This window comes from Somniosus microcephalus, chromosome 3, assembly GCF_052327205.1.
Source record: "Somniosus microcephalus isolate GS21.2 chromosome 3, FLI_Smic_1.0, whole genome shotgun sequence".
In the NCBI taxonomy this organism is placed as follows: Eukaryota; Metazoa; Chordata; class Chondrichthyes; order Squaliformes; family Somniosidae; genus Somniosus; species Somniosus microcephalus.
The window spans coordinates 116,336,778-116,351,514 of NC_140989.1; the positions used below are offsets into that span (position 1 = coordinate 116,336,778).

Below are 14,737 nucleotides of genomic sequence, written 5' to 3' on the forward strand. Positions count from 1 at the left end.
CAGCCACATGGAAACTCCACTAAGTGCAATATTTTAACTCATTTGGCTGCAAATATCAAGAAATGGTGACATAGATCAAACATAAAGACATCTGATAAAAAGCTACTTACAGACAATGCCAATCAAAGGGGGAAACTAAAAAGGATGGCATAAGATGCTGCAGAATCACCAGCCATGATTTCTGGCTCCCTCGTGGTTGTGTTTTACTTTCACTTTCTCATCATGTCACATGACATAAATCAACAATAAGGAGGTAAGTAGTAAAAACACTAGGGGGAGACAAAACACAATACTAAAAGTCTCATAGGGGACATAACACTCCCCATCTGGTATCTCTAAGATGCCACATAATAAAGAAAATACAACTTATCAGGGAGCAACCGTCTGGTCTTCCTTGGAGAGAAGAAGCACAATCTCTGTGATTGGCCTGTAGAAGAGCTTTGTCCCATCACCGATTGGGATCTTGACTTCTACCTTCCGAACTCTACCACCTTTGCTGGGGAAAACCTTTGAGATGATCCCCATCGGCCATTCACTTCTTTTGTTCTGACTGTCCTTCATTAAAACTATGTTCCCCGTCTGGACGTTGGTCTTTGATGACTGCCATTTGCTACGTGCTTGGAGAGTTGACAGGTACTCGCGTCGCCAACAGCTCCAGAAGGTGTTGGCCAGACTCTGTACCTGCTTCCACTGACGTCTGTAGAGGTCCTTGCTACCGAACTCTCCTGGAGGTGTAGGAATGGCTTCTCTCTGAGTGAGGAGGGTGGCCGGCGTCAGGATAAGTGGGAACTCTGCATCTGATGATGGAGGGACGAGTGGTCTTTCATGGCTGAAGTGGTAGCCATCATCAATGCATGTGGTGAGGACTTCATGAGTGAGTCTGGAAAATCCATGTTCCAGAAGCATTGCATCCAATATGCGGCGTGTGATGCCGATCATTCGTTCCCATGAACTTCCCATATGTGAGGAATGTGGCGGATTGAAGATCCAGGTGCAACCTTGGTCTGCGAGGTATCTCTTAACTGTGTTGTCATCGTTGGAAGAAGGAATGTTGAGCTCCTTGCAGGCTCCGATGAAGTTGGTACCACAGTCAGATCGAAGCTGCTTGGCCGGTCCACGTATGGAGAAGAATGACACTTCTGTGACTTTCTGCTGGGGACGACACAGGAATTCAGGTCCTATAAGCCATGTGGTATCCCTTAAGCGAGCTGCAGTGACAGATCTGGTGGCGTGATCGGCTGGATTCAGGTGAGTAGGCACGTAGTGGCATTGTTCAGGTTGTGTTGACCTTCTGCGTTGGACTCTGTTATTGACGTACACATAAAACCTTCTAGTCTGGTTGCATATGTAGCCCAGCACCACCTTACTGTCTGTGTAGAACTGGATAGAGTCAGGCTTGAGATCAATCTCGGAGGTGATCAGTTCTGCCATCTCTACAGCCAGAACGGCAGCACAGAGCTCCAGTCGTGGGATGCTGTGTTCGGGACGTGGTGTTAACCTTGCCTTGCCGAGGATGAAGCCTGCTTCACAATCTCCATTGGGGTTTGTGACCTTGAGGTAGGCAACTGCAGCTATGGCATTGTTTGAAGCATCAGAAAAGACACATTTCTTTGTGTTGAGCTTCAGAGGGAGAGATGAGAGTATAGGGTCTTGGAATTTGAAGCTTTCTGAGGTCTTGGAGAGAGTTTCTCCAAGTGTGCCAAGATCCCTCCTTTTCTCGAGGTAGTGGTGAATCCCAATCGTTTGTGTCTGTCGTGAGGTCTCTAAGCAGAGCTTTTCCTTGGATGATGACTGGTGCCACAAACCCAAGGGGGTCGAACAGGCCATTCACTGTAGAAAGGACACCGCGACGAGTGAAGGGCTTTTCGCTGTCTTCAACTTGGAAGGTAAAGGTATCTGTATTCAGGTCCCAACTGAGCCCAAGGCTGCGCTGTAGAGGAGGTAAGTCAACTCCAAGGTCCAGGTCCTTTAGGTCATTGGCGTGGTCTTCTGAGGCAAAGGCTTTCTGCATGAATGAAATGAAGTGGTCCTTTGTATCCGGCTTTCTTTCCAGCGTGCGGCGGAGAGAGATGAGTCGATTGAGTGCCTGTCCTCGGTTGTTCGGAAGCCGTCGCCTTGGGAGTTCTGAACAGTAGAGGAGCGACCCAGCTATTGCTACTGTCCATGAAGACCTCTTCATCCATGTTCTTTATAAAGAGTTTGTCCTCAATGGAAGGAGCTAACTTGTCATCGTCACTCGTCCCTTTGAAGACTGCCTGGCCAAGACGATCCTCTTGCTTTCCGTGTTCTGGTTGCTCAGTAGGATCATCAGAGAGAGAGCTTGGAACCTGGTATGCCGTATCTTTCTTTCACTTGAAAGCTGTTGGGGCACGGATCAAAGAGTGAGGGGCGACCATTCTCCACATTTGTATGGAATGTGTTCACTTTGGCAGGTCTGTGGGCGTTTCCCAGACAAACATCACCGATGATGACCCACCCTAGGTCAAGTGTCTGAGCATAAGGTGAGTCGTGTGGACCATTTATCTGTTCACGTACCTTGTGGATTCTCAATCTGTCTGCCTAGTAGAAGCAGGATGGGAGCTTGAGGGTTCAACGGTGGAATCTGGTAAGCCACTGGTTTGAGATGAGCATGATGAAGCGCTGCTTCAGGTGTAGAGATCTCTGACCTGTTATCAGGCACCTGGTTACACTCTATTAGTGTGGGCAGAGGCAGGCTCGTCTTTCCATCAAGGGTCTCCACTACGAAACCACTGGCCCTCCTTCCTGATGTCTCCACTAGGCCGGCACAAGTTTTCAGTGAATATGGGGAGCTGTTTCCTTCTATGTTAAAGTGGTCAAAGAACTGAGACTTGGCGAGTGATCTGTTACTCTGATCATCCAGCATGGCGTATATCTTTATGGCTTTCTCTTGCTGTCCTTCAGGGTAGACCATCACAAGACAGATTTTGGAACAGGATTTGCCGCTGATGTGTGCTCCGCAGACCTTGGTGCAATGTGAGGCTACTTCAGGTGTCAGAATGTCTTCCTCTTCCTCCCCGCCGTGCTCTGCTGCGGCGGTAGAGGCCGTTGAGACCCAGGGGGCTGGACCTGGGTGGAGTGCTGTGTTGTGGCCTTCGCTATTGCATTCTGCACATTTGACGGCCGTGATACAATCCCGTGCCAGGTGAGTTGAAGAGGAACAGCATTTATAACAGATGCCACGTTCCTTTAAGAACGATTTGCGATCCTCCAAAGTCCGTTCTCTGAAGCTCTGACACCTCCTGAGCGGGTGCGGCTTGTTGTGAATGGGGCATTGCTTGACGGGGTCGTCCGTTTTCCCATCTGCATCGTCGCTGGAGGAGGTGGTAGACGGTGACATTTCAGTTTTATGAACTGACACTGGAGTTCTCTGGTTGTAGCTTGTAGCAGACTGTGCTGTCTTTGGTGGCCCAGGGCTTTGAGTGGAGAAGAAGCAGCTTGGGTCGTTTCTTATTTTAGCCTGCTGGCAGATAAACTTGGCAAAAAAGGAGAAAGGTGGGAAGGGAACGTTGTGATCTTCCTTATACTTTGATCCCTGAGTTATCCATCTTTCCTGCAAGTTGAATGGTAACTTTTCAACAATGGGATTTATCCCACGTGCCGTGTCAAGGTACAGAAGACCTGGCAGACATCCCTCAGTTTTGGCTGAGTCAATTTCCATTAGGACGTCACCTAACTCTGCGCTTCAGGCGGTCTCGATTGAGGATCTTGGGAAAGTTCTCCAGCTTCTTAAACAGTGCATTCTCAACCACCTCCGGGGAGCCATAGCTCTCGTCCAGACGATCCCATATCATCATCAACCCCCTTTCCGGGAGGTTAATGTGCACAGGTCGAATTCTTTTGGCGTGTTCAGAGGATTCCTTACCCAGCCATTTAGCGAGTAGGTCAATTTCTTCGCTTGCTGACAGGTCTAACCCTCTTATGGTGTTCCAAAAAGTAGACCTCCATGCTCTGTAGTCTTCAGGTTGGTCATTGAACTGTAGCAACCTGGTGGTGACGAGTTCATGACGTGCGAAGAACCTCACGAAATCTGACATGCCTTGGGTCTGTTCGTAGTGAGGTAGAGCAGCTGGACTGCGATAGGTCTGCAGATATTGTGAACGATAATGATGGGTTAGCCTTTGGTCTTCTGGTTGGAACTTGTGTTCATCCTCTTCCACAGTGTTTTTGTTGAGCTCACAACAGCACTGAGATGCATGGCCAGGCTCCTCCTGTTCGTGTATTAACTCTGGAACAGGCTCTATGTCAAGCATTGAAGAGTTAACAGTTTGTGACCTGGAGTGGCTTTGTATGTATTCTGTGGTGCGTTGCACTGGATCTTGGTGAGGGGGATGAAGGTTAAGGTTGCTGCCTGTTGCTTCACCTTCAACAGCTGCTTCAAGAACTTCTGCCTCCGCTAGAGCTGCTGCTGCCTCTTTTTCCATATCCAATACGGCTAATGTTGCTTCAATACGTGCCTTTTCCATTTTTATGTCCATTTCCCTTTGAGCAAAGGATATCTTTGCTTTGGCTGCTTCGGCCTTGGCTCTGGCCATCGCTGCTGCTGCACCAGTAACAGACCTACTTGAATGCCTGGAGGAGCCAGAACAGCGAGATCTGGTCTCCTCTGCTTGTTTCAATGGTGACTGTTCCTCCATTTCAGCTTTTGTGACTGGTGTCTGGAATGTGTGGCTTCGGAGATGCATTGAATCGTGTTGGTGTTGAGTATCTGTATCTTTAGTAGATTCGCCCATGGAAAAGGTGCCTCTTCACTGTTCTGTCCTCCTCACGACTATGATTCGACAGACAGCTAAACCCTCATCACCAAGCAGGAGGCGTTGTTACTTTTAATCCAGTTTAATGACACAGGGTGAAACTACAAAGAGAGCAAGAAATTACAACATCAAATCAGGCCGATTGGTATTACAATCACGATCTGAATACACAAAATAAACCTAGGATAGTAGAATGAAACGTTACCACTATAACTCAACGGTTCTATTACAATTTGAGGTAAATCTGATACAACAATCAAAGGTCTAACACATGAATGCCACATGGAAACTCCACAAAGTGCAATATTTTAACTCATCTGGCCGCAAATATCAAGAAATGGTGACATAGATCAAACATAAAGACATCTGATAAAAAGCTACTTACAGACAATGCCAATCAAAGGGGGAAACTAAAAAGGATGGCATAAGATGCTGCAGAATCACCAGCCATGATTTCTGGCTCCCTCGTGGTTGTGTTTTACTTTCACTTTCTCATCATGTCACATGACATAAATCAACAATAAGGAGGTAAGTAGTAATAACACTAGGGGGAGACAAAACACAATACTAAAAGTCTCATAGGGGACATAACAGTCCTTTTAATTTTAAACCACACCTCTGGGGCGGTTGCTTGCCAACAATAGGCTTCTTCAAGCACAACCCCAGGATTGATTGGCACTCCATTTGTTTTCTTTTAGTGTCTTTCATGTAGCCAAGTTAAATAAATCTGCAGCCGATATGATACCAGGCTCTGTAAATTGCTACGGTGATCTGTTCTTCTCTGTGTGGTCTTTAACGAGGTGTAATTTGACAACCTTTTTGTTTGTCTGCATGAAGCCGATTTCATTCTTTTATGTAAAACTTTTGTTTATTGTCCATTTTTACTACAATTCTACTAATTAAATCTCTGGCTGGGTTGAATTGTGTTGTTAAGTGTTATTTTAGTAGCTCAGAGTATGCAGTGGAGCTTTTCATTCCAGACCCAGCCAAACTTTGGGAATATCGAATTAGTTTTTGATGAGGATAGAAACCTGATGAGAGGTAAAAGGCAACCTTGCTCATTAGCTTATCCTACTGTGATTTTAAACCACTAACTCATGGTCCTAAACTTCTATCCTAAAGTCTACCCTTTTCCCATCTTCCTCTGTTCCAGTTACCCCAAATGATTTTAAATAAAAACAGAAAATGCTGGAAATACTCAGCAGGTCAGGCAGCATCTGTGGAGAGAGAAACAGTTATTGGCTGTATTTTCCGGTCCCTATGGGTATAGGGACATCGAAAATGCTGGTTTCAGGCTTGCGAAGCGCATGCGCTGAAAACCGGCATTTCCGATCTGTCAAGAATCCTCTTGACAGATCGGATGCTTGCCCTGGAGAAGGGTCTCTGCGGGTGGAGAGTTACGCTTTCTGCAGAACCTCCGCCCGTTGAAAACCCTTAAAAATCTTATGACTGGTAAAAGCAGGAGTAAGGCCTGCTTTTACCAGCATAAGACTTTTTTTAAAGTTTAAAAAAAAAAATGTTTCACTCATTTATAATTTTAAAATAGGTAAGTTTATTTTTAACCCTGTAAAAAACTTCAATTTTTTTCAAAAAATAAAATTTTTGTTTAAAAATATTTAATTTAATGTAATTTTAACTCCTTTTAAAAACGTGATGGTTTTTTATAAATTTATTTAATATTTTGATGTCTTTTTTCAGTGATCCCCATTCATACTTTTGACAGGTCTCCAAAAGTATGAAGGGGGATTCCCTTCTCCCATTGGCTCACCTAGCCCACGTGATCCCAGGGACGCTTGCGAACGCATGTGCCCCTGGGATACGTGGGCCCTGCGTATTTCGTCGTGGAGAGGCCCAGGATCGGAAATGGCCAGACCTCTGGAGCCCTCAGTTAAGGGCATAGATTTTTTCCTGATGGGAGGCATCCGCACGCAGGAAGCCTCCTATCGGAAATTACGGGCCAATGTTTCAGGTCAATGACCTTTCGTCAGAACTGAACAAAGTTAGAGATGTAACGGATTTTAAGCATGTGCTGGGGCAGGGAAAGGGGGCATGGGAGGAAAGAACAAAAGGGAAGGTCTGTCATAGGGTGGAAGGGAGGAGAGATTAAAAGACAAAAGGGATGATTGTACAAAGCAAAAGGAGATAGTAATGGGACAAGTAAAGAAACAAAAGATGTGCCTAGAAGAGGTGTAAATGGGTATAGCAGAATCATGAATCACGCCATCTGGAAAAATTAGGAGTAGAGGTTACGGTCTGAAATTGTTCAACTCGATGTGGAGTCCAGAAGGTTGTAAAGTGCCTAATCGAAAGATGAGGTGCTGTTCCTCGAGCTTCCATTGAGCTTTGTTGGAACAGTTTAAGAGGCCAAGGACAGAGGTCAGAGTGGGAGTGGAGCAGAGAATTAAAGTGACAGGCGACCGGAAGCTCGGGGTCACGCTTGCAGGCTGAACGGAGGTGTTCCACAAAACGGTCACCCAATCTGCGTTTGGTCCCCCCCAGTGTATTGTGAGCAGCGAATACAGTATACTAAATTGCAAGAAGTAGAAGTAAATCGCTGTTTCACCTGGAAGGAGTGTTTGGGGTCCTGGACGGTGGGAAGGGAAGAAGTAAAAGGGCAGGTGTTGCATCTCCTGCGCTTGCACAGGAAGGTGCTGAGGGAAGGGGAGGGGTTGTTGGGGGTGATTGAGGGCAAGGGGAAACATATCGTGGTTCTGGGAGAACAGAAGTGCGGGAAATGGAACAGGCACGGTTGAGGGCCATGTCAACCACAGAGGGGAATCCTCAGTTGAAGAGAAAGGAAGACATATTGGAAGCACTAATATGGAAGGTGGCGTCGTCAGAACAGATGGGACAGAGACAGAGAAACTGGGAGAATGGAATAGAGTCCTTGCAGGAAATGATTTTAGTTCATTTCTGCACACTGGGCTAGTCCAGTCTTTAATTAACTATATGTTCCTTACAGGTATTTAAAGTGACTATCTTTTCTTGATCTACAACATTATTAACCGGAACAAACACAACACTGTTTAATATTGTTCATCATTCTTGTGCATGCCTCTATCCCACCACTATAGGCCTGTTTTATCACTTCTGTTTCTGCTAGTCTGTGCCTCAGTATCCCAGCTAGATCGGTTCCTTTTTTAACCATACATAACTTCTCCAATCAGCTTCCCCCTCACTTAGGTTTTGTTACAAAATGTGGGAGTCCCAGTTCTGGGTAAATATTTTTCCAAATGACGCCTTGTAACTTTAAACATTTTTTTTCTAAACACAGCCTAGAAAGTGTAGGGAAAGCTAATTAGCTATAAAATAAACAGTATTTGTTTATTCATCCAATTAATTTATATTTTTTTAATTAAAAAATCACTATTCAAGACTCTGTAGCCCATGGTTCTGAGTGGATTGCTCACGTCCACAGTGAGAGCTGACCTGGCTCACTGGCCTTTCTGTATAAAATCCTGCCACTTACTCATTCTCTCTCACTCTGCTTATCACATGTATGTGCTCTTGGCCTCCGCACTCCTTCCCTTTACTCCTCTTCCTTTCTCCCCTTTTGGACAACCAGGATTTATTTTCTTCACATCACAATTAAGTGTGAAGAAGAACTTTGTAATCTAAATTTCAGAGATGAAGGCCAGCGCCATATTGCAACTATGCAGACAGTTAATTCTAGAATAAGTGTGCATAGTATGTTAAATAGCTATCAGATTGGTGAAGTAAAAGACTATAACCCAACTAATTCAAGCCTTGAAACTTACTGACTTAAATTACAATGGGATAAACTGTATAGAAATTTAAGAGGGACTAGTTCCACCAATGGCGCAATTGGTAAGTGCATTGCAAAGTATGGAATTAAGCCATACAGATTAGAAAGTTAACCAGTGTCAGCCTGGGAGGCAGTAGGGTTGCTGCAGTTGATTTCAGAATGCATAGGTCAGGATGGGAGAAAGAACCAGGGGTCCTACTCTTAATTTCTATCCAGTTACCCGTGGCACATTGGATAATGGCAGGATACATCTCGATTGTGATGCCCCCACAGTTGTATAACCTGATGACACTTGCCACAAAGATTCACAAATGAAGTGGTCACTTGAGCAAGGCAATGGAAGATGTCATCTACAAAACCATACTCCAACATGATTTAGTGCCTTCAGAGGAGAAGAAGAAATGGTTTAGTGTTTCAAAATTCTCAAGTTATTATTGTTTAATGTCATAATTGTGTCATTAAAATAGCATAACAGTTCACACAAGGATCGCTGCTGCACCACTGTTGTTTACCATTTACATAAATGATTTGGACTCAGGAATCGGAAGTATAATTTCAAACTATGCGGATGACACCAAATAGTTCTAAGGTTGAGGAAGGCTGCGACAAAATACAAGAGGGCATTAATAAATTTGCAGACTTTATTGATTATTGATCCATGGTGTTTCATTATTGGCTAGTTTGTGCTTATTTTTTAGAGGAATATATTTGTCCTGAACTCTCTTGATCACTGTTTTAAATATTTCCGTTATTGTTCTATCTCTTTGTTTGCCAATATTATTTTCCAGTTTATTTTCCCTAGTTCCATTCTCACCCACTCTGAGGTTGTGATTGCTATTGCCTAGGTGTTCTCCGACGCTTACTTCTCTTATCTGCTCTGGTTCCTTTCCCATTACTAGCTACAGCAGTTCTATGGGTTAGCAAGATAAATGTCTTGATTCGTTTCATTCAAAGTGCCACCATTTTAATTATGTTCACATTCACCTGTTCTGAAAATTGAGATTACTAATTAACCCCCCCCCCCCCCCCCACCCAACCTCTCCCAGAGCTGTTTCAATTAGAACAGAGGAGATTTATGGGCTAATTTTATGGATGTGTTTAAAAATTATGAAGGGATGAGACAGAGTAGATTGAAAGATGTAGATCAAGGAGACACATGATTAAATGTAAGAGAATTAGTACAGAGAGTGGGAGAAACTTTTTTTTTTTTTTTTTTACACAGGATTGTGGGGCTGTAGAATGCACCACCAGGGTTAGTGATCAAAGCGGCGACCATGTCAATAGATTAGTTATGTGTTTAAAGGAAAGGGAATTAAACAAAAATAGGAACCGCACAGAACAGAAGATTAGGATTAAGATGATGTGGAGGATGAACACCAGCACGGATGAGTTGCGTCAAATGGCATATTTCCATGTAATAATTTGTATGTAATTCTATGTAATAGTCTGGGGAGGAATCCTTTCCTGTATCCTGCAAACATGCCACCCAGAGGAGTGGAATTGGTAGACGGTCGTGTGTTAGACTGTTCTGCTCCTGGTTATAGAGGACATAATTTTGAAGAATGGGGAGAAAGTAAAAAAGAACAAATGTACAAAAAGGCTGCTAGTGAAAGATTTAATTGATAATCCCACATTTTGTTGAAATATCTTTTGAAGGACGTGGCACCGTGTTGAAATGTGTTTCAATTGAGAATGATTTTTATTATTTCCTACTAGATTGCAGCAAAGCTGAAGCAAGCGTTGACCCATTTTACAGTACAACAGTAAACCATGCAGCGCATTTAGCCTGAACTGACCACTTGGTGGAAGGATCCCATGTTCTGAAGTGTGTTTATGACCAGGAAGGAAAAACAGCAAAGACATCTCATTCAGGTTTTGTTTGAGATAATGTTAAACATACAATGCAGTTGTTTAGACCATATCGTTATTTTTCTATTTCTTTGCAAATGGTGTGAAACTGTTATAGCAAAGTTCTTTTATAACTCTGCGCAAGCATAAACTAAGTGAACTTGTTTTTTTGTTACTTTATCCATTTCTTTCTATTTTTGTGATGCTTTCTCTTCCGTTCCTTATTTTTGTGGTACATGCACTATGCAATTGCATTTCGGAGTAGCACTGGCATCACGTCAACCCTAGGAATTATTGCTGATATAACGATGCCATGGTGAGCTGCTACTGCCTGTGTAGCTCCCATCATTTGCGTTTACTTTCATTACTAAATGGCCACAGGAATAAGAAACGCTGCAGTCAAGGGGATCGTATGAAGTTGGTAGTAATGTAATTAAAGGATTAACTTTGTTCTCTGAGCAAAATATTTTGTGGAAGGCATTGACTTGTGATTTCTGTTTGCTTTTCTATCTTTTATTTTGTGCAATTTGTAAAATTTCATGTCCATGATGCATTCTGTGAATGAAGTGAACAAGAACAAGATTGAACTTAAAACCAAGTTGAACAGATAGCAAAGAACAGGCCATTTCAGAAAGGATTCCCAGGCACCAATACAGTGGTGTGATAGTCATCTAAAAAGTCCAGCACGATAATGAAGACATTTGGAGGGGAAACCTCGTGCTGTACATAAACTTCTCATTGCCCATCATTCTGAATTTTCAATTTTGTACTAAGATAACAAGGACACACCAGACCTCGAGAAATGAGTCTTAAGCATTCCAGCTTGGATCTTTGCCATTTATTCTTGACCAAATTTTAAACCATTACATGACACTTCGTTCCATCCCCTTTTTGTGACAGCTTTAGTAAAATAGCGTCAAAGGTTACACCCTGGGGTGACATTCTGAAAAGCTTATGAGAAATGGTTGGTTTGCAATTTATTTTTTATGTTTTGAAGTACATGTCAGATTTTTTTGCAATAATCATCAGTTTTTTTGACTGCTTCCTTATTGCTTAGGTTAGCAAACTACCAGAGGAAATTGCTATTTCAAGAATTAAATGTTAATAAAGTTGTAGGCAGAACGATTGCTGTTCTCAAATGGTTACCAGTTCTTTTCAGATCTAGCCCCTTAAGTTCAGGGGTTGACTTGAACTCTATTCAATTGCCAAAAAATCTGAAAGCCATTCTGAATAGAAGTATTTTCTTGTGTTGCCTTTAGCCCTGCTTATATTTAAATTTAATATACAAAGATACTCTGTAATTATACAGACACATATACGTTTATGAATCTGAGGACTATAAGAGCATGTTTGCACCAAAGATAAGTATTTAATTTTGTATTTACATTATTTTTGGATTATGAACTAATAAATGTTCCATGCTTATACATTTTTGAAATTTGACTTTGTCCTATTCAAGCAGTAAATTTGAGAAAAGTAAATTTGAAATCTATGGAAAATATATCCTAATGGGAAGAGAGAACACATCTGTACATAAAGCAGTTAAACTAGGATGTTTTAGAAATGCTTGCACTAACTAACTGTTTGCGTCCAGTGTTCAGTTTAAGATAATTGCACTAAAATGGAAATCTTAAATTGTTGAGATATATGAACTTTAATTCTCAGATTTGTTATGAAATACTATATTTTGTGGAGTGCTAACTGTACACAATGTATATAAAAATATAATGTAAATTATCACTAATGTATTTTTTTTGTTAAATGCCATGTAAGGAAGTTTTGTTGAAATTAAATATCAGATTTATCTTCTCGACCCTTCCATTATAATGCAGAACTTCTGCTATGAAAGGGTTCATACTTGTACATGGTCCTGTAATATCCAATTTAGAGGAGAGGAAATCTCACCAAACATTGCTTTTGAATAGGGAAATGTTTTGGCAAAGAGACCATCTTGTACAACTGAGGGAGTGCCAAGAGGCCAACTGCAATGAGGTTGGGAATATACCACTTCAGTGAATAAATTACGATGAACTCAAGAAAAAGGGAATAAAAGTGTTCTTAAGCTTATCTTAGCAATCCAAGTAGTTCCATTAACTTTTTTAGCAGTTGGCATTTGTGTTTCACAATTCTCGGTATGGACTAACTTAAGAAGTTGACAGAACATATGAAATGGGCTATAAAAGCATTCCAGTAGAAGCAGTGTTTTGATGGCTATAAAGCGGCCTCTATATTAGCGACTGAAGTATTTTTTCATTTCACCATCAAGTTAGTGAGTCCTTTTTCCTCTTGGTTTCTTGAATCCTTCGGATTTGCTGCTGATCCATTTTTTTTAATGATTTGCTTCATCACCGTGTCATCCACTGACTAGCATCAGACTTCAATTCAGCAAATGGTCCAGTTCTGCTGTGACTTAACTGACAGGACAGCAACATGAAAGCAAATGGTAAAGCTGACATGTGCCTTGTTTTAATTATTTTAGTCATAGCTCTACCCACCCATCTCTCCCAACTACGTAAATGTCTATAGTGTGATATGATACTAATCAATCTGACCAGGAAGGTTCAAATCAAATCAAAATCAAATCAATTTTTATTGTCATTGTTAGTGCACAAGTGCAGTACAACGAAATGTAGGCTTGTGGCTCCCGAGAGTGTACAATTTGGATTAGGACACTTAAACATTTCAACATACATTTGTACATATATATTAGCATAAATATGACCATAATAAAGTGCATCGGCAGATGTGCAGGCTTTAGTGTTTATTTGTGGAGTTCAGTAGGATGACAGCCCTGGGAAAGAAGCTGTTCCTAAATCTGGTCGTACGGGTGCGAATGCATCTGTAGCGTCTTCCAGATGGTAGGAGGGCGAACAGACTGTGGCTGGGGTGGGTAGGGTCTTTGATGATGGACCGTGCCCTCCGTAGGCAGCGTTTCTGATATATATGTTCTATGGTCGGTAGCCGGGTGCCGGTAATGCGTTGGGCAGTTTTGACTACCCGCTGCAGGGCTTTCCGGTCATGGGAGCTGCAGCTGCCGTACCATACCGTGATACAGTTTGTCAGGATGCTCTCTATAGTGCAGCGGTAGAAGTTAGAGAGGATCGGGGGTGACAGATTACATCCCTTCAGCCTCCTCAAGAAATATAGGCGCTGCTGGGCCTTCTTCACCAGAGAGGAGGTGTTGAGGGACCAGGAGAGGTCTTCCGTGATGTGGACTCCGAGGAACTTAAAGCTGGCCACCCTTTCCACCTCCGCCCCATTGATGTGGATGGGGGTGTGACTTCCGCCTTTGGACTTCCTGAAGTCCACGATTATTTCCTTTGTTTTCTTGGTGTTAAGGGCCAGGTTGTTGTCGGCGCACCACTTCACGAGATGCTGGACCTCCTCCCTGTAGGCTGACTCATCGTTGTTGGTGATCTGGCCTACTACCGTGGTGTCATCTGCAAACTTGATGATGGTGTTGGAACCATGAACAGCCACACAGTCGTGGGTGAAGAGGGAGTAGAGGAGGGGGCTCGGCACACATCCTTGTGGGGCCCCCCGTGTTCAGGGGCGGGGGGGGGAGGTGTGGTTACCTAATTTGACAGACTGGGGTCTGTTTGTTAGGGGGTCCAGTTGCAGAGGGAAGTGTTCAGGCCAAGAGTTTGCAGTTTGGTGGCCAGCTTGTTGGGGACGATAGTGTTGAATGCTGAGCTGTAGTCTATAAACAACGTTCTGATGTAGGTCTCCTTACCATCTAGGTGATTCAGTGCCGAGTGTAGAGCAGTTGTGATTGCATCCTCCGTTGATCTGTTTGCCCGATAGGCAAACTGGTGTTGGTCAAGGGAGGCAGGAACACTGGCTTTGATGTGGGCTAAGACCAGTCTCTCGAAACACTTCATTATGATGGGTGTGAGTGCGACAGGTCGATAGTCGTTCAGACACGTCACCAGGTTCAGTCTGGTTTGTGCTGAGGTAATAGTATGGGAACCGCTATTTGCCTCACCATGCCTTAGCTAGCAAGGACAAAGCTCAGCCAGGGCTGCCATTCTGAATGCCATCTAGTAGCCTATGCAACACCATTGAGAAAAGATGACAAGCGAAGGTCAGACATGCTCTCAAAGAGGCCACATGAGCAATTGTGGAGTACTGTTGCAGAACAACTTTGGCAGATGGCTGGAATTACCTACCTGCTGTTTTGACGAGATGTGTGGGGCACGGAAAGATGAACAGAGAATGGATAATAACTACCTGCCCAAAACAATGCACAATGTTTGCTGCCTATTTATTACAGTGGCAAGTTTAATTGTGCTTTTCAGCAAATATCCAACAAAATATTAAACTGACTGAATTTACATAACTTACTATATAA

General features: G+C 43.1%; 1 protein-coding gene across 4 annotated transcripts in view; it reads left to right on the top strand.

Annotated features, from left to right (window-relative positions):
- Nucleotides 1–12,197, top strand: part of snx9b (sorting nexin 9b) — a 194,742-nt gene extending 182,545 nt beyond the window's left edge. For all 4 annotated transcript variants that reach the window (XM_085981515.1, XM_085981517.1, XM_085981516.1 and 1 more), the window contains one exon: nucleotides 10,255–12,197. In XM_085981515.1, coding sequence (XP_085837641.1) covers nucleotides 10,255–10,305 — 51 coding nt within the window. In that variant the 3' untranslated portion in view covers nucleotides 10,306–12,197. The remainder of the gene's footprint in view (nucleotides 1–10,254) is intronic.
- Nucleotides 12,198–14,737: the final 2,540 nt, after the last annotated feature.